Here is a 19,462-nt window from a genome sequence, read left to right as displayed (position 1 = left end):
AGGTACAGTTGGCACCGTTGGGATATCCGTACGGGAAACCCGGGCTTTCTATGGTTCCGTTCTGTCCTTTTAACGTCCCTCCACACGTATTTATGAGCCCTGGAAAGACAAGAAAACAGAAAAAACATGAGATCAGACACTTGTTTTTTACACTCAAAACATCGTTTCTTCAACACTCCACACGAACAGGAAACACATTTTGAACGCTCAACACTCAACAACTTTATCCAATACACTTTCATCCAATACACTGTAGCATTTCCCACAATCCCCTTCACAGTAACACTGGTGTTTTGAGACCAACAACAAGTCTGGTAAATTGGTACCTCCAGCTGTTCTGTACCATCCCCACCCTACCCACTACCCACTACCCACTCTCCTGGTCTGTACCTTCCCCAGCCCACCCACTACCCACTCTCCTGGTCTGTACCTTCCCCACACTACCCACTACCCACTCTCCTGGTCTGTACCTTCCCCAGCCTACCCACTACCCACTCTCCTGGTCTGTACCTTCCGCAGTTTACCCACTACCCACTACCCACTCTCCTGGTCTGTACCTACCCCATCCTACCCACTACCTACTCTCCTGGTCTGTACCTTCCCCAGCCTAACCACTACCCACTCTCCTGGTCTGTACCTTCCCCAGCCTACCCACTACCCACTCTCCTGGTCTGTACCTTCCCCACCCTACCCACTACCCACTCTCCTGGTCTGTACCTTCCCCTGCCTACCCACTACCCACCATCCTGGTCTGTACCTTCCCCACCCTACCCACTACCCACTCTCCTGGTCTGTACCTTCCCCACCCTACCCACTACCCACTCTCCTGGTCTGTACCTTCCCCAGCCCACCCACTACCCACACTCTTGGTCTGTACCTTCCCCACACTACAAAACTACCCACTCTCCTGGTCTGTACCTTCCCCACCCTACCCACTACCCACTCTCCTGGTCTGTACCTTCCCCACCCTACCCACTACACACTCTCCTGGTCTGTACCTTCCCCACCCCACCCACTACCCACTCTCCTGGTCTGTACCTTCCCCACCCTACCCACTACCCACTCTCCTGGTCTGTAACTTCCCCACCCTACCCACTACCCACTCTTCTGGTCTGTACCTTCCCCAGCCTACCCACAACCCACTCTCTTGGTCTGTACCTTCCCCACCCTACAAAACTACCCACTCTCCTGGTCTGTACCTTCCACACACTACCCACTACCCACTCTCCTGGTCTGTACCTTCCCCACCCTACCCACTACACACTCTCCTGGTCGGTACCTTCCCCACCCATCCCACTACCCACTCTCCTGGTCTGTAACTTCCCCACCCTACCCACTACCCACTCTCCTGGTCTGTACCTTCTCCTGGCTACTCACTACCCACTCTCCTGGTCTGCACCATCCCCAGCCTACCCACTACCCACTTCTCCTGGTCTGTACCTTCCCCACCCTACACACTACACACTCTAGGTCTGTACCTTCCCCAGCCTACCCACTACCCACTCTCCTGGTTGGTACCTTCCCCACCATACCCACTACCCACTCTCCTGGTCTGTACCTTCCCCACCCTACCCACTACCCACTCTCCTGGTCTGTACCTTCCCCACCCTACCCACTACCCACTCTCCTGGTCTGTACCGTCCTCACCCTACCCACTACCCACTCTCCTGGTCTGTACTTACCCCATCCTACCCACTACCCACTCTCCTGGTCTGTACCTTCCCCCCTACCCACTACCCACTCTCCTGGTCTGTACCTTCCCCACCCTACCCACTACCCACTCTCCTGGGCTGTACCTTCCCCAGCCCACCCACTACCCACTCTCCTGGTCTGTACCTTCCCCAGCCTACCCTCTACCAACTCTCCTGGTCTGTACCTTCCCCAGCCTACCCACTACACACTCTCCTGGTCTGTACCTTCCCCACCCTACCCACTACCCACTCTCCTGGTCTGTACCTTCCCCACCCTACCCACTACCCACTCTCCTGGTCTGTACCTTCCCCAGCCCACCCACTACCCACTCTCCTGGTCTGTACCTTCCCCAGCCTACCCACTACCAACTCTCCTGGTCTGTACCTTCCCCAGCCTACCCACTACCCACTCTCCTGGTCTGTACCTTCCCCACCCTACCCACTACCCACTCTCCTGGTCTGTACCTTCCCCAGCCTACCCACTACCTACTCTCCTGGTCTGTACCTTCCCCACCCTACCCACTACCCACTCTCCTGGTCTGTACCTTCCCCAGCCCACCCACTACCCTCTCTCCTGGTCTGTACCTTCCCCAGCCTACCCACTACCCACTCTCCTGGTCTGTACCTTCCCCACCCTACCCACTACCCACTCTCCTGGTCTGTACCTTCCCCAGCCTACCCACTACCTACTCTCCTGGTCTGTACCTTCCCCACCCTACCCACTACCCACTCTCCTGGTCTGTACCTTCCCCAGCCCACCCACTACCCTCTCTCCTGGTCTGTACCTTCCCCAGCCCACCCACTACCCACTCTCCTGGTCTGTACCTTCCCTAGCCCACCCACTACCCACTCTCCTGGTCTGTACCTTCCCCAGCCTACCCACTACCAACTCTCCTGGTCTGTACCTTCCCCAGCCTACCCACTACCAACTCTCCTGGTCTGTACCTTCCCCAGCCTACCCACTACCCACTCTCCTGGTCTGTACCTTCCCCACCCTACCCACTACCCACTCTCCTGGTCTGTACCTTCCCCAGCCTACCCACTACCCACTCTCCTGGTCTGTACCTTCCCTGCCTACCCACTACCCACTCTCCTGGTCTGTACGCCCCCCTCCCTACCCACTACCCACTCTCCTGGTCTGTACCTTCCCCACCCTACCCACTACACACTCTCCTGGTCTGTACCTTCCCCACCCTACCCACTACCCACTCTCCTGGTCTGTACCTTCCCCACCCTACCCACTACCCACTCTCCTGGTCTGTACCTTCTCCTGGCTACTCACTACCCACTCTCCTGGTCTGTACCATCCCCAGCCTACCCACTACCCACTCTCCTGGTCTGTACCTTTCCCACCCTACCCACTACACACTCTAGGTCTTTACCTTCCCCAGCCTACCCACTACCCACTCAGGGTATTCCTAATACATGCACCAGTCTTCCCTCTTCTCTCCTACTGTCTGCGGGCAGGCTGGCAAAAAATCACTACCTTGACAGGATGGGTCAGACACTGGTCAGACTACACTGGTCAGACCACACTGGTCAGACTACACTGGTCAGACTACACTGGTCAGACTACACTGGTTAGACTACACTGGTCAGACTACACTGGTCAGACTACACTGGTCAGACACTGGTCAGACTACACTGACCAGACTACACTGGTCAGACCACGCTATTCAGACCACACTGGTCAGACCACACTGGTCAGACTACACTGGTCATACCACACTGGTCAGACCACACTGGTCAGGCCACACTGGTCAGACTACACTGGTCAGACCATACTGGTCAGACCACACTGGTCAGACTACATGGGTCGGACTACACTGGTCAGACCACACTGGTCAGACTACACTGGTCAGACTACACTGGTTAGACTACACTGGTTAGACTACACTGGTCAGACTACACTGGTCAGACTACACTGGTTAAACTACACTGGTCAGACTACACTGGTTAGACTACACTGGTTAGACTACACTGATCAGACTACACTGGTCAGACTACACTGGTCAGACCACACTGGTCAGACTACACTGGTCAGACTACACTGGTCAGACAGACCACACTGTTCAGACTATACTGGTCAGACTACACTTGTTAGACTACACTGGTCAGACCACACTGGTCAGACTACACTGGTCAGACCACACTGTTCAGACTACACTGGTCAGACTACACTGGTTAGACTACACTGGTCAGACCACACAGGTCAGACTACACTGGTCAGACCACACTGGTCAGACTACACTGGTCAGACCACACTGGTCAGACTACACTGGTCAGACTACACTGGTCAGACTACACTGGTTAGACTACACTGGTCAGACTACACTGGTCAGACTACACTGGTCAGACAACACTGGTCAGACTACACTGGTCAGACTACACTGGTCAGACCACACTGATCAGATTACACTGGTCAGACTACACGGGTCAGACAACACTGGTCAGACTACACTGGTCAGACTACACTGGTTAGACTACACTGGTCAGACTACACTGGTCAGACTACACTGGTCAGACCACACTGATCAGATTACACTGGTCAGACTACACTGGTCAGACTACACTGGTCAGACTACACTGGTCAGACTACACTGGTCAGACAACACTGGTCAGACTATACTGGTCAGACTACACTGGTCAGACCACACTGATCAGATTACACTGGTCAGACTACACTGGTCAGACAACACTGGTCAGACTACACTGGTCAGACTACAAATACTTTGATTATTTGGGTTAGGCTTTGGAAAAATGCAATTTCCATTAATTAGGACATTTTCAATGCAAAAACACACGCAGTCACATACACACAAAAACACACACACACACGCACGCACGCACACGCACGCACGCACGCACGCACACACACACACACACACACACACACACATACACACACACACTTTGCCTATGACAAGGACAAGCCAAAGCTTAGCTGTTTTATTGAAAGGCAACTCTGCAAATTGTCTATTAATAAAAATCCAAGTGTAATTATAATGCATGGTTTATCCCCCTTCACTGCCTTTCCCCTGCAGGAGTAATTACCGTCCATCTTAATTAACAGGTCAATTATGTTCAGGTTTCCATTGTGTTGACCAGAAGACAGATTCTACTGTCTTCTCCCTTGAGATTCCAGTCTGGTTGGGTACCAACTGGCACCCTTCCTCTACTGTGCATTTGGAAAAGCATTCAGACCCCCTTCCCCTTTTTACACATTTTGTTAGGTTACAGCCTTATTCTAAAATGGATTGCATTTTTTTTTGCCTCATCAATCTAGACACAATACCCCATAATGACATCACAATACCCCATAATGACATCACAATACCCCATAATGACATCACAATACCCCATAATGACATCACAATATCCCATAATGACATCACAATATCCCATAATGACATCACAATATCCCATAATGACATCACAATACCCCATAATGACATCACACTACCCCATAATGACATCACAATGCCCCATAATGACATCACAATGCCCCATAATGACAAAGCGAAAACTGTTTTTTTATCAATTTTTGCAAATGCATTGATAAAAAACTTAAATACCTTATTTACATATTTTTTTCAGACCCTTTGCTATTAGGAGCATCCTGTTTCCATTGATCATCCTTGAGATGTTTCTACTTGATTGGAGTCCACCTGTGGTAAATTCACTTGATTGGACATGATTTGTAAAGGCACACACACACCTGTCTATAGTACATGTCAGAGCAAAAACCAAGTCATGAGGTCGAAGGCAGTGTCCATAGAGCTCAGAGACAGGATGGTGTCGAGGAACAGAACTGGGGAAGGGTAACAAAACATGTCTTCAGCATTGAAGGTCCCCAAGAACACAGTGGCCTCCCTCATTCTTAAAAGGAAGAAGTTTGGAACCACCAAGACTCTTACTAGAGATGGCTGCCATGCAAAACTGAGCAATCGGGGGGAAAGGGCCTTGGTCAGGGAGGTGACCAAGAACCCGATGGTCAATCTGACAGAGCTCCCTAGTTCCTCTGTGGAGACGGAAGAAACTTCCAGAAGGACAACCATCTCTGCAGCACTCCAACAATCTGACATTTATGGTAGAGTGGCCAGACGGAAGCTACTCTTCAGTAAAAGGCACATGACAGCACACTTGGAGTTTACCAAAAGGCACCTAAAGGACTCTCAGACCATGAGAATCAAGATTCTCTGGTCTGACGAAACCAAGATGTAACTCTTTGGCCTGAATGCCAAGTGTGACATCTGGAGGAAACCTAGCAGCATCCCTACATGGTGGTGGCAGCTTCATGCTGTGGGGATGTTTTTCAGCGGCAGGAACGGGGAGACTAGTCAGGATCGAGGGACAGATGAAAGGAGCAAAGTACAGAGAGATCCTTGATGAAAACCTGCTCCAGAGCGCTCAGGACGTCAGACAGAGCCGAAGGGTCACCAACAGGACAACGACCTTAAGTACACAGCTAAGACAAAGCAGAATTGGCTTTGGGACAAGTCTCTGAATGTCCTTGAGTGGCCCAGCCAGGGCCCTGACATTAACTTGATCGAAAATAGCTGTGCAGCGACGCTCCCCATCCAACCTGACAGAGCTTGAGAGGATCTGCAGAGAAGAATGGGAGAAACTCCCCAAATACAGGTGTGCCAAGCTTGTAGCGTCATACCCAAGAAGACTGGAGGCTGTAATTGCTGCCAAAGGTGCTTCAACAAAGTCCTGAGTAAAGAGTCTGAATACTTACAGTGCCTTGCGAAAGTATTCGGCCCCCTTGAACTTTGCGACCTTTTGCCACATTTCAGGCTTCAAACATAAAGATATAAAACTGTATTTTTTTGTGAAGAATCAACAACAAGTGGGACACAATCATGAAGTGGAACGACATTTATTGGATATTTCAAACTTTTTTAACAAATCAAAAACTGAAAAATTGGGCGTGCAAAATTATTCAGCCCCTTTACTTTCAGTGCAGCAAACTCTCTCCAGAAGTTCAGTGAGGATCTTTGAATGATCCAATGTTGACCTAAATGACTAATGATGATTAATACAATCCACCTGTGTGTAATCAAGTCTCCGTATAAATGCACCTGCACTGTGATAGTCTCAGAGGTCCGTTAAAAGCGCAGAGAGCATCATGAAGAACAAGGAACACACCAGGCAGGTCCGAGATACTGTTGTGAAGAAGTTTAAAGCCGGATTTGGATACAAAAATATTTCCCAAGCTTTAAACATCCCAAGGAGCACTGTGCAAGCGATAATATTGAAATGGAAGGAGTATCAGACCACTGCAAATCTACCAAGACCTGGCCGTCCCTCTAAACTTTCAGCTCATACAAGGAGAAGACTGATCAGAGATGCAGCCAAGAGGCCCATGATCACTCTGGATGAACTGCAGAGATCTACAGCCGAGGTGGGAGACTCTGTCCATAGGACAACAATCAGTCGTATATTGCACAAATCTGGCCTTTATGGAAGAGTGGCAAGAAGAAAGCCATTTCTTAAAGATATCCATAAAAAGTGTTGTTTAAAGTTTGCCACAAGCCACCTGGGAGACACACCAAACATGTGGAAGAAGGTGCTCTGGTCAGATGAAACTAAAATTGAACTTTTTGGCAACAATGCAAAACGTTATGTTTGGCGTAAAAGCAACACAGCCCATCACCCTGAACACACCATCCCCACTGTCAAACATGGTGGTGGCAGCATCATGGTTTGGGCCTGCTTTTCTTCAGCAGGGACAGGGAAGATGGTTAAAATTGATGGGAAGATGGATGGAGCCAAATACAGGACCATTCTGGAAGAAAACCTGATGGAGTCTGCAAAAGACCTGAGACTGGGACGGAGATTTGTCTTCCAACAAGACAATGATCCAAAACATAAAGCAAAATCTACAATGGAATGGTTCAAAAATAAACATATCCAGGTGTTAGAATGGCCAAGTCAAAGTCCAGACCTGAATCCAATCGAGAATCTGTGGAAAGAACTGAAAACTGCTGTTCACAAATGCTCTCCATCCAACCTCACTGAGCTCGAGCTGTTTTGCAAGGAGGAATGGGAAAAAATGTCAGTCTCTCGATGTGCCAAACTGATAGAGACATACCCCAAGCGACTTACAGCTGTAATCGCAGCAAAATGTGGCGCTACAAAGTATTAACTTAAGGGGGCTGAATAATTTTGCACGCCCAATTTTTCAGTTTTTGATTTGTTAAAAAAGTTTGAAATATCCAATAAATGTCGTTCCACTTCATGATTGTGTCCCACTTGTTGTTGATTCTTCACAAAAAAATACAGTTTTATACATTTATGTTTGAAGCCTGAAATGTGGCAAAAGGTCGCAAAGTTCAAGGGGGCCGAATACTTTCGCAAGGCACTGTATGTAATTGTAATATCATTTATTTATTTTTTATAAATTTGCTAAATTTTCTAATAATCAGTTTTCTCTTTGTCATTATAGGGGTTATTATGTGTAGATTGATGAGGGAAAAAACAATATAATCCATTTTAGAAAAGTCTGTAACGTAACAAAATGTTGAAAAAGTCAAGAGGTCTGAATACTTTCCAAAGGCCCTTTATATTGATCAGGGCCCATAGGAAAGTGGACTACTGTTGACCAGGGCCCATAGGGTAGGGGACTACTGTTGACCAGGGTCTATAGGGTAGTGGACTACTGTTGACCAGGGTCTATAGGGTAGTGGACTACTGTTGACCAGGGCCCATAGGGTAGTAGACTACTGTTGACTAGGGTCTATAGGGTAGTGGACTACTGTTGACCAGGGTCTATAGGGTAATAGACTACTGTTGACCAGGGTCTATAGGGTAGTGGACTACTGTTGACCAGGGTCTATAGGGTAGTGGACTACTGTTGACCAGGGTCTATAGGGTAGGGGACTACTGTTGACCAGGGCCAATAGGGTAGTAGACTACTGTTGACCAGGGTAGTAGACTGCTGTTGACCAGGGCCCACTATAGACCAGGGCCCATAGGGTAGGGGACTACTGTTGACCAGGGCCCACTATAGACCAGGGCCCATAGGGTAGTGGACTACTGTTGACCAGGGTCTATAGGGTAGTAGACTACTGTTGACCAGGGTCTATAGGGTAATAGACTACTGTTGACCAGGGTCCACTATAGACCAGGGCCCATAGGGTAGGGGACTACTGTTGACCAGGGCCCACTATAGACCAGGGCCCATAGGGTAGTAGACTACTGTTGACCAGGGTCTATAGGGTAGTAGACTACTGTTGACCAGGGACAATAGGGTAATAGACTACTGTTGACCAGGGACAATAGGGTAATAGACTACTGTTGACCAGGGCCAATAGGGTAGTAGACTACTGTTGACCAGGTTAGTAGCCTACTGTTGACCAGGGCCAATAGGGTAGTAGACTACTGTTGACCAGGGTAGTAGACTACTGTTGACCAGGGCCAATAGGGTAGTAGACTACTGTTGACCAGGTTAGTAGACTACTGTTGACCAGGGTCTATAGGGTAGTAGACTACTGTTGACCAGGGTCTATAGGGTAGTGGACTACTGTTGACCAGGGTCTATAGGGTAATAGACTACTGTTGACCAGGGTCTATAGGGTAGTGGACTACTGTTGACCAGGGTCTATAGGGTAGTGGACTACTGTTGACCAGGGTCTATAGGGTAGGGGACTACTGTTGACCAGGGCCAATAGGGTAGTAGACTACTGTTGACCAGGGTAGTAGACTGCTGTTGACCAGGGCCCACTATAGACCAGGGCCCATAGGGTAGGGGACTACTGTTGACCAGGGCCTACTATAGAACAGGGCCCATAGGGTAGTGGACTACTGTTGACCAGGGCCCATAGGGTAGTAGACTACTGTTGACCAGGGCCAATAGGGTAGTAGACTACTGTTGACCAGGGTCAATAGGGTAGTAGACTACTGTTGACCAGGGCCCACTATAGACCAGGGCCCATAGGGTAGGGGACTACTGTTGACCAGGGTAAATAGGGTAGTAGACTACTGTTGACCAGGGTCAATAGGGTAGTAGACTACTGTTGACCAGGGCCCATAGGGTAGTAGACTACTGTTGACCAGGGTCAATAGGGTAGTAGACTACTGTTGACCAGGGCCCACTATAGACCAGGACCCATAGGGTAATAGACTACTGTTGACCAGGGCCAATAGGGTAGTAGACTACTGTGGACCAGGGCCCACTATAGACCAGGGCCCATAATGTAGTAGACTACTGTTGAACAGGGTAGTAGGCTACTATAGACCAGGGTAGTGGACTACTGTTGACCAGGGCCAATAGGGTAGTGGACTACTGTTGACCAGGGTCTATAGGGTAGTGGACTACTGTTGACCAGGGCCCATAGGGTAGTAGACTACTGTTGACCAGGGTCTATAGGGTAGTAGACTACTGTTGACCAGGGTAGTAGGCTACTATAGACCAGGGTAGTGGACTACTGTTGACCAGGGCCAATAGGGTAGTAGACTACTGTTGACCAGGGTAGTAGGCTACTATAGACCAGGGTAGAGGACTACTGTTGACCAGGGCCAATAGGGTAGTAGACTACTGTTGACCAGGGACCATAGGGTAGTAGACTACTGTTGACCAGGGTAGTAGGCTACTATAGACCAGGGTAGTGGACTACTGTTGACCAGGGTCTATAGGGTAGTAGACTACTGTTGATCAGGGTAGTAGGCTACTATAGACCAGGGTAGTGGACTACTGTTGACCAGGGCCAATAGGGTAGTGGACTACTGTTGACCAGGGTCTATAGGGTAGTGGACTACTGTTGACCAGGGCCCATAGGGTAGTAGACTACTGTTGACCAGGGTCTATAGGGTAGTAGACTACTGTTGACCAGGGTAGTAGGCTACTATAGACCAGGGTAGTGGACTACTGTTGACCAGGGCCAATAGGGTAGTAGACTACTGTTGACCAGGGTAGTAGGCTACTATAGACCAGGGTAGTGGACTACTGTTGACCAGGGCCAATAGGGTAGTAGACTACTGTTGACCAGGGACCATAGGGTAGTAGACTACTGTTGACCAGGGCCAATAGGGTAGTAGACTACTGTTCACCAGGGCCCACTATAGACCAGGGCCCATAATGTATTGGACTACTGTTGACCAGGGCCAATAGGGTAGTAGACTACTGTTGACCAGGTTAGTAGCCTACTGTTGACCAGGGCCAATAGGGTAGTAGACTACTGTTGACCAGGTTAGTAGACTACTGTTGACCAGGGCCAATAGGGTAGTAGACTACTGTTGAGCAGGGTCTATAGGGTAGTAGACTACTGTTGACCAGGGTCTATAGGGTAATAGACTACTGTTGACCAGGGTCTATAGGGTAATAGACTACTGTTGACCAGGGACAATAGGGTAGTAGACTACTGTTGACCAGGGCCCACTATAGACCAGGGCCCATAGGGTAATAGACTACTTTTGACCAGGGCCCACTATAGACCAGGGCCCATAGGGTAATAGACTACTGTTGACCAGGGCCCACTATAGACCAGGGCCCATGGGGTAATAGACTACTCAAATCAAATCAAATCAAATCATTGGTCTACACGGACAAGTTCTGGCCTGGTTTAGATCTTATCTGTCGGAAAGATATCAGTTTGTCTCTGTGAATGGTTTGTCCTCTGACAAATCAACTGTACATTTCGGTGTTCCTCAAGGTTCCGTTTTAGAACCACTATTGTTTTCACTATATATTTTACCTCTTGGGGATGTTATTTCAAAACATAATGTTAACTTTCACTGCTATGCGGACGACACACAGCTGTACATTTCAATGAAACATGCTGAAGCCCGAAAATTGCCCTTGCTAGATGCATGTGTTTCAGACATAAGGAAGTGGATGGCTGCAAACTTTCTACTTTTAAACTCGGACAAAACAGAGATGCTTGTTCTAGGTCCCAAGAAACAAAGAGATCTTGTGTTGAATCTGACAATTAATCTTAATGGTTGTACAGTCGTCTCAAATAAAACTGTGAAGGACCTCGGCGTTACTCTGGACCCTGATCTCTCTTTTGAAGAACATATCAAGACCATTTCAAGGACAGCTTTTTTCCATCTACGTAACATTGCAAAAATCAGAAACTTTCTATCCAAAAATGATGCAGAAAAATTAATCCATGCTTTTGTCACTTCTAGGTTAGACTACTGCAATGCTCTACTTTCCGGCTACCCGGATAAAGCACTAAATAAACTTCAGTTAGTGCTAAATACGGCTGCTAGAATCCTGACTAGAACCAAAAAATTTGATCATATTACTCCAGTGCTAGCCTCCCTACACTGGCTTCCTGTCAAAGCAAGGGCAGATTTCAAGGTTTTACTGCTAACCTACAAAGCATTACATGGGCTTGCTCCTACCTATCTCTCTGATTTGGTCCTGCCGTACATACCTACACGTACGCTACGGTCACAAGACGCAGGCCTCCTAATTGTCCCTAGAATTTCTAAGCAAACAGCTAGAGGCAGGGCTTTCTCCTATAGAGCTCCATTTTTATGGAACGGTCTGCCTACCCATGTCAGAGACGCAAACTCGGTCTCAACCTTTAAGTCTTTACTGAAGACTCATCTCTTCAGTGGGTCATATGATTGAGTGTAGTCTGGCCCAGGAGTGGGAAGGTGAACGGAAAGGCTCTGGAGCAACGAACCGCCTTTGATGTCTCTGCCTGGCCGGTTCCCCTCTTTCCACTGGGATTCTCTGCCTCTAACCCTATTACAGGGGCTGAGTCACTGGCTTACTGGGGCTCTCTCATGCCGTCCCTGGAAGGGGTGCGTCACCTGAGTGGGTTGATTCACTGATGTGGTCATCCTGTCTGGGTTGGCGCCCCCCCTTGGGTTGTGCTATGGCGGAGATCTTTGTGTGCTATACTCAGCCTTGTCTCAGGATGGTAAGTTGGTGGTTGTAGATATCCCTCTAGTGGTGTGGGGGCTGTGCTTTGGCAAAGTGGGTGGGGTTATATCCTTCCTGTTTGGCCCTGTCCGGGGGTGTCCTCGGATGGGGCCACAGTGTCTCCTGACCCCTCCTGTCTCAGCCTCCAGTATTTATGCTGCACATCGTTGGCTCTGAATGAACTTTATTTGACTCTTTGCAAACTGGAAACCATTTATACGGAGGCTGCATTCATTGTAGCTGGGGATTTTAACAAGGCTAATCTGAAAACAAGACTCCCTAAATTTTATCAGCATATCGATTGCGCAACCAGGGGTGGAAAGACCTTGGATCATTGTTACTCTAACTTCCGCGACGCATATAAGGCCCTGCCCCGCCCCCCTTTCGGAAAAGCTGACCACGACTCCATTTTGTTGATCCCTGCCTACAGACAGAAACTAAAACAAGAGGCTCCCACGCTGAGGTCTGTCCAACGCTGGTCCGACCAAGCTGACTCCACACTCCAAGACTGCTTCCATCACGTGGACTGGGACATGTTTCGTATTGCGTCAGACAACAACATTGACGAATACGCTGATTCGGTGTGCGAGTTCATTAGAACTTGTGTTGAAGATGTCGTTCCCATAGCAACGATTAAAACATTCCCTAACCAGAAACCGTGGATTGATGGCAACATTCGCGTGAAACTGAAAGCGCGAACCACTGCTTTTAATCAGGGCAAGGTGTCTGGTAACATGACCGAATACAAACAGTGCAGCTATTCCCTCCGCAAGGCTATCAAACAAGCTAAGCGTCAGTACAGAGACAAAGTAGAATCTCAATTCAACGGCTCAGACACAAGAGGCATGTGGCAGGGTCTACAGTCAATCACGGACTACAGGAAGAAATCCAGCCCAGTCACGGACCAGGATGTCCTGCTCCCAGGCAGACTAAATAACTTTTTTGCCCGCTTTGAGGACAATACAGTGCCACTGACACGGCCTGCAACGAAAACTTGCGGTCTCTCCTTCACTGCAGCCGAGGTGAGTAAGACATTTAAACGTGTTAACCCTCGCAAGGCTGCAGGCCCAAACGGCATCCCCAGTCGCGCCCTCAGAGCATGCGCAGACCAGCTGGCCGGTGTGTTTACAGACATATTCAATCAATCCCTATACCAGTCTGCTGTTCTCACATGCTTCAAGAGGGCCACCATTGTTCCTGTTCCCAAGAAAGCTAAGGTAACTGAGCTAAACGACTACCGCCCCGTAGCACTCACTTCCGTCATCATGAAGTGCTTTGAGAGACTAGTCAAGGACCATATCACCTCCACCCTACCTGACACCCTAGACCCACTCCAATTTGCTTACCGCCCAAATAGGTCCACAGACGATGCTATCTCAACCACACTGCACACTGCTATAACCCATCTGGACAAGAGGAATACCTATGTAAGAATGCTGTTAATTGACTACAGCTCGGCATTCAACACCATAGTACCCTCCAAGCTCGTCATCAAGCTCGAGACCCTGGGTCTCGACCCCGCCCTGTGCAACTGGGTACTGGACTTCCTGACGGGCCGCCCCCAGGTGGTGAGGGTAGGCAACAACATCTCCTCCCCGCTGATCCTCAACACTGGGGCCCCACAAGGGTGCGTTCTGAGCCCTCTCCTGTACTCCCTGTTCACCCACGACTGCGTGGCCACGCACGCCTCCAACTCAATCATCAAGTTTGCGGACGACACAACAGTGGTAGGCTTGATTACCAACAACGACGAGACGGCCTACAGGGAGGAGGTGAGGGCCCTCGGAGTGTGGTGTCAGGAAAATAACCTCACACTCAACGTCAACAAAACTAAGGAGATGATTGTGGACTTCAGGAAACAGCAGAGGGAACAGTAGTGGAGAGGGTAGCAAGTTTTAAGTTCCTCGGCATACACATCACAGACAAACTGAATTGGTCCACTCACACAGACAGCATTGTGAAGAAGGCGCAGCAGCGCCTCTTCAACCTCAGGAGGCTGAAGAAATTCGGCTTGTCACCAAAAGCACTCACTAACTTCTACAGATGCACAATCGAGAGCATCCTGGCGGGCTGTATCACCGCCTGGTACGGCAACTGCTCCGCCCTCAACCGTAAGGCTCTCCAGAGGGTAGTGAGGTCTGCACAACGCATCACCGGGGGCAAACTACCTGCCCTCCAGGACACCTACACCACCCGATGTCACAGAAAGGCCATAAAGATCATCAAGGACATCAACCACCCGAGCCACTGCCTGTTCACCCCGCTATCATCCAGAAGGCGAGGTCAGTACAGGTGCATCAAAGCTGGGACCGAGAGACTGAAAGACAGCTTCTATCTCAAGGCCATCAGACTGTTAAACAGCCACCACTAACATTGAGTGGCTGCTGCCAACACACTGACACTGACTCAACTCCAGCCACTTTAATAATGGGAATTGATGGGAAATGATGTAAATATATCACTAGCCACTTTAAACAATGCTACCTTATATAATGTTACTTACCCTACATTATTCATCTCACATGTATACGTATATACTGTACTCTATATCATCTACTGCATCTTTATGTGATACATGTATCACTAGCCACTTTAACTATGCCACTTTGTTTACATACTCATCTCATATGTATATACTGTACTCGATACCATCTACTGTATCTTGCCTATGCTGCTCTGTACCATCACTCATTCATATATCCTTATGTACATATTCTTTATCCCCTCACACTGTGTACAAGACAGTAGTTTTGGAATTGTTAGTTAGATTACTTGTTGGTTATTACTGCATTGTCGGAACTAGAAGCACAAGCATTTCGCTACACTCGCATTAACATCTGCTAACCATGTGTATGTGACAAATACATTTGATTTGATTTGATTTGATTTGAGTAGTTTATGTGTCGGGGGGCTAGGGTCAGTTTGTTATATCTGGAGTACTTCTCCTGTCCTAATCGGTGTCCTGTGTGAATCTAAGTGTGCGTTCTCTAATTCTCTCCTTCTCTCTTTCTTTCTCTCTCTCGGAGGACCTGAGCCCTAGGACCATGCCCCAGGACTACCTGACATGATGACTCCTTGCTGTCCCCAGTCCACCTGGCCGTGCTGCTGCTCCAGTTTCAACTGTTCTGCCTTATTATTATTCGACCATGCTGGTCATTTATGAACATTTGAACATCTTGGCCATGTTCTGTTATAATCTCCACCCGGCACATCCAGAAGAGGACTGGCCACCCCACATAGCCTGGTTCCTCTCTAGGTTTCTTCCTAGGTTTTGGCCTTTCTAGGGAGTTTTTCCTAGCCACCGTGCTTCTACACCTGCATTGCTTGCTGTTTGGGGTTTTAGGCTGGGTTTCTGTACAGCACTTTGAGATATCAGCTGATGTACGAAGGGCTATACAAATAAATGTGATTTGATTTGATTTGTTGACCAGGGCCCATAGGGTAGTAGACTACTGTTGACCAGGGCCCACTATAGACCAGGGCCCATAGGGTAATAGACTACTGTTGACCAGGGCCCATAGGGTAATAGACTACTGTTGACCAGGGCCCACTATAGACCAGGACCCATAGGGTAGTAGACTACTGTTGACAGGGGCCCACTATAGACCAGGACCCATAGGGTAGTAGACTACTGTTGACCAGGGCCCACTATAGACCAGGGCCCATGGGGTAATAGATTAGGGAATAAGGTGCTATTTGGAATAGAGTCAGAATCAAACCTCAGGGGAGAAACTCTGAATGTATGCGTAACTATTGAACAGCCAACAACCAATCAGCGCTGAAATAAGTTCACATGTGTTCGCTGATGCTGCAGAATACTTGTTGTTTATCCGGGGAAGAAATAGGAAATACAAAATGTACGCCAACACATCCCCAAATCCATTGAACAAGCATAACTAAGAACATTAACACAGCTCAATGAGGAGCGCACAGGCCAAGGTTGAGTTGTCGCAGAGCTTAAATGATGTGCCGCTATGGACTATTCAAAAGGTGATACTACATGTAGCTATTGTCCTTAGGGAGACAGAAACCTACTGTAGCCGTGGACTATTCAAAAGGTGATACTACATGTAGCTATTGTCCTTAGGGAGAGACTTTAACTCACAGCTCAACCTCTCTCTCTTCTCTCCTTTTCTCTCTCCTTCCTCCACCTCTCTCTCTCTCTCTCTCTTCTCTCTTTTTCTCTCTCCTTCCTCCACCTCTCTCTCTCTGTCTCTCTCTCTCTCTCTTCTCTCTCTCTCTTCTCTCTCTTTTTCTCTCTCCTTCCTCCACGTCTCTCTCTTCTCTCTCTCTCTTCTCTCTCTTTTTCTCTCTCCTTCCTCCACCTCTCTCTCTCTCTCTCTTCTCTCTTTTTCTCTCTCCTTCCTCCACCTCTCTCTCTCTCTCTCTCTCTCTCTCTCTCTTCTCTCTCTCTCTTCTCTCTCTTTTTCTCTCTCCTTCCTCCACATCTCTCTCTTCTCTCTCCTCTCTCTCTATTCTCTCTCTTTTTCTCTCTTCTTCCTCAATCTCTCGCTCTCTCTCTCCTTCACTCTTTCTCCCTCCATCTCTGAGTAAGCCATCTATTATGTGAATTTGAATCAGGTTCCTTCTCAACACAGCAGTGAATTAAAAATGCTTGTAATGTCTTACACGCTGACGTTTCTATAAAAGCTTTTGTATCTATAAAAATAAATTGTAAACATTTATCTTGTTTATTCAACTTCAAAGGAAACACATGAACATTCATTCTGGTCTTTCAGAGGAGAGGACATGCATGAATTCCATTAAGCTGTGTTTTATGGTACAGTATGTGTTCATTTGTGGGTTAATGCCATTGCGGAAGGCTTCGTGCTCCTTTCATCCATCACCCCAATAATCTAGATTATACAGAGTTCTCCCTGGGGCAGCCGAAGACACACAAAGACAGAGATCCATGAAACCGACGCCTACGACTAAACCATTTCAAATGAACCGTTATTTGGCCTTGATATTTAAAGGGGAGATATTATTATAGTCTATTGATTTGGTATGTTTTAAAGTATGTGTTCAACCCAGCTATACTGGTCTATAACCTTATAATTACAGCCATATCACACCCAGCTATACTGGTCTATAACCTTATCCTTACAGCCATATCAGACCCAGCTATACTGGTCTATAACCTTATCCTTACAGCCATATCACACCCAGCTATACTGGTCTATAACCTTATCCTTACAGCCATATCACACCCAGCTATACTGGTCTATAACCTTATCCTTACAGCCATATCCCACCCAGCTATACTGGTCTATAACCTTATAATTACAGCCATATCACACCCAGCTATACTGGTCTATAACCTTATCCTTACAGCCATATCAGACCCAGCTATACTGGTCTATAACCTTATCCTTACAGCCATATCACACCCAGCTATACTGGTCTATAACCTTATCCTTACAGCCATATCACACCCAGCTATACTGGTCTATAACCTTATCCTTACAGCCATATCACACCCAGCTATACTGGTCTATAACCTTATCCTTACAGCCATATCACACCCAGCTATACTGATCTATAACCTTATCCTTACAGCCATATCACACCCAGCTATACTGGTCTATAACCTTATCCTTACAGCCATATCACACCCAGCTATACTGGTCTATAACCTTATCCTTACAGCCATATCACACCCAGCTATACTGGTATATAACCTTATCCTTACAGCCATATCACACCCAGCTATACTGGTCTATAACCTTATCCTTACAGCCATATCACACCCAGCTATACTGGTCTATAACCTTATCCTTACAGCCATATCCCACCCAGCTATACTGGTCTATAACCTTATCCTTACAGCGATATCACACCCAGCTATACTGGTCTATAACATTATCCTTACAGCCATATCACACCCAGCTATACTGGTCTATAACCTTATCCTTACAGCCATATCACACCCAACTATACTGGTCTATAACCTCATCCTTACAGCCATATCACACCCAACTATACTGGTCTATAACCTCATCCTTACAGCCATATCACACCCAGCTATACTGGTCTATAACCTTATCCTTACAGCCATATCACACCCAACTATACTGGTCTATAACCTCATCCTTACAGCCATATCACACCCAACTATACTGGTCTATAACCTCATCCTTACAGCCATATCACACCCAGCTATACTGGTCTATAACCTTATCCTTACAGCCATATCATACCCAGCTATACTGGTCTATAACCTTATCCTTACAGCCATATCACACCCAGCTATACTGGTCTATAACCTTATCCTTACAGCCATATCACACCCAGCTATACTGGTCTATAACCTTATCCTTACAGCCATATCATACCCAGCTATACTGGTCTATAACCTTATCCTTACAGCCATATCATACCCAGCTATACTGGTCTATAACCTCATCCTTACAGCCATATCACACCCAACTATACTGGTCTATAACCTCATCCTTACAGCCATATCACACCCAACTATACTGGTCTATAACCTCATCCTTACAGCCATATCACAACCAGCTATACTGGACCTTAAAGGTAAGTCAGCCAACTGAGAGATCCCCATCAGACTCGCTCTGACTACAGTAGCAGGATAGACAGTAGATAGATACAGTCCTTATACTGAGAGATCCCCATCAGACTCTCAATTCAATTCAATTCAATTCAAGGGCTTTATTGGCATGGGAAACATGTGTTAACATTGCCAAAGCAAGTGAGGTAGATATTATACAAAAGTTAAATAAACAATAAAAATTAACAGTAAACATTACACATACAGAAGTTTCAAAACAATAAAGACATTACAAATGTCATATTATATATATACAGTGTTGTAACGGTGTACAAATGGTTAAAGTACACAAGGGAAAATAAATAAACATAAATATGG

The 19,462-nt window shown here is 47.5% G+C and overlaps 1 protein-coding gene across 1 annotated transcript in view; it reads right to left on the bottom strand.

The window, feature by feature from the left end:
* The window catches only part of LOC149984278 (CUB and sushi domain-containing protein 3-like), a 569,716-nt gene that overhangs the window by 537,182 nt on the left and 13,072 nt on the right, over positions 1 to 19,462 (bottom strand). Inside the window, exon 2 of the mRNA XM_090219648.1 lies at positions 1 to 99. This exon is cut by the window's left edge and continues 124 nt beyond it. Coding sequence (XP_090075774.1) covers positions 1 to 99 — 99 coding nt within the window. The remainder of the gene's footprint in view (positions 100 to 19,462) is intronic.

This window comes from Oncorhynchus mykiss, chromosome 3 (genome assembly GCF_057628025.1).
Source record: "Oncorhynchus mykiss isolate SJ-2025 chromosome 3, ASM5762802v1, whole genome shotgun sequence".
NCBI classification, from domain to species: Eukaryota; Metazoa; Chordata; class Actinopteri; order Salmoniformes; family Salmonidae; genus Oncorhynchus; species Oncorhynchus mykiss.
Note: the sequence above shows the minus strand (reverse complement) of the source record. Positions and strands in the feature narration are given on the sequence as shown.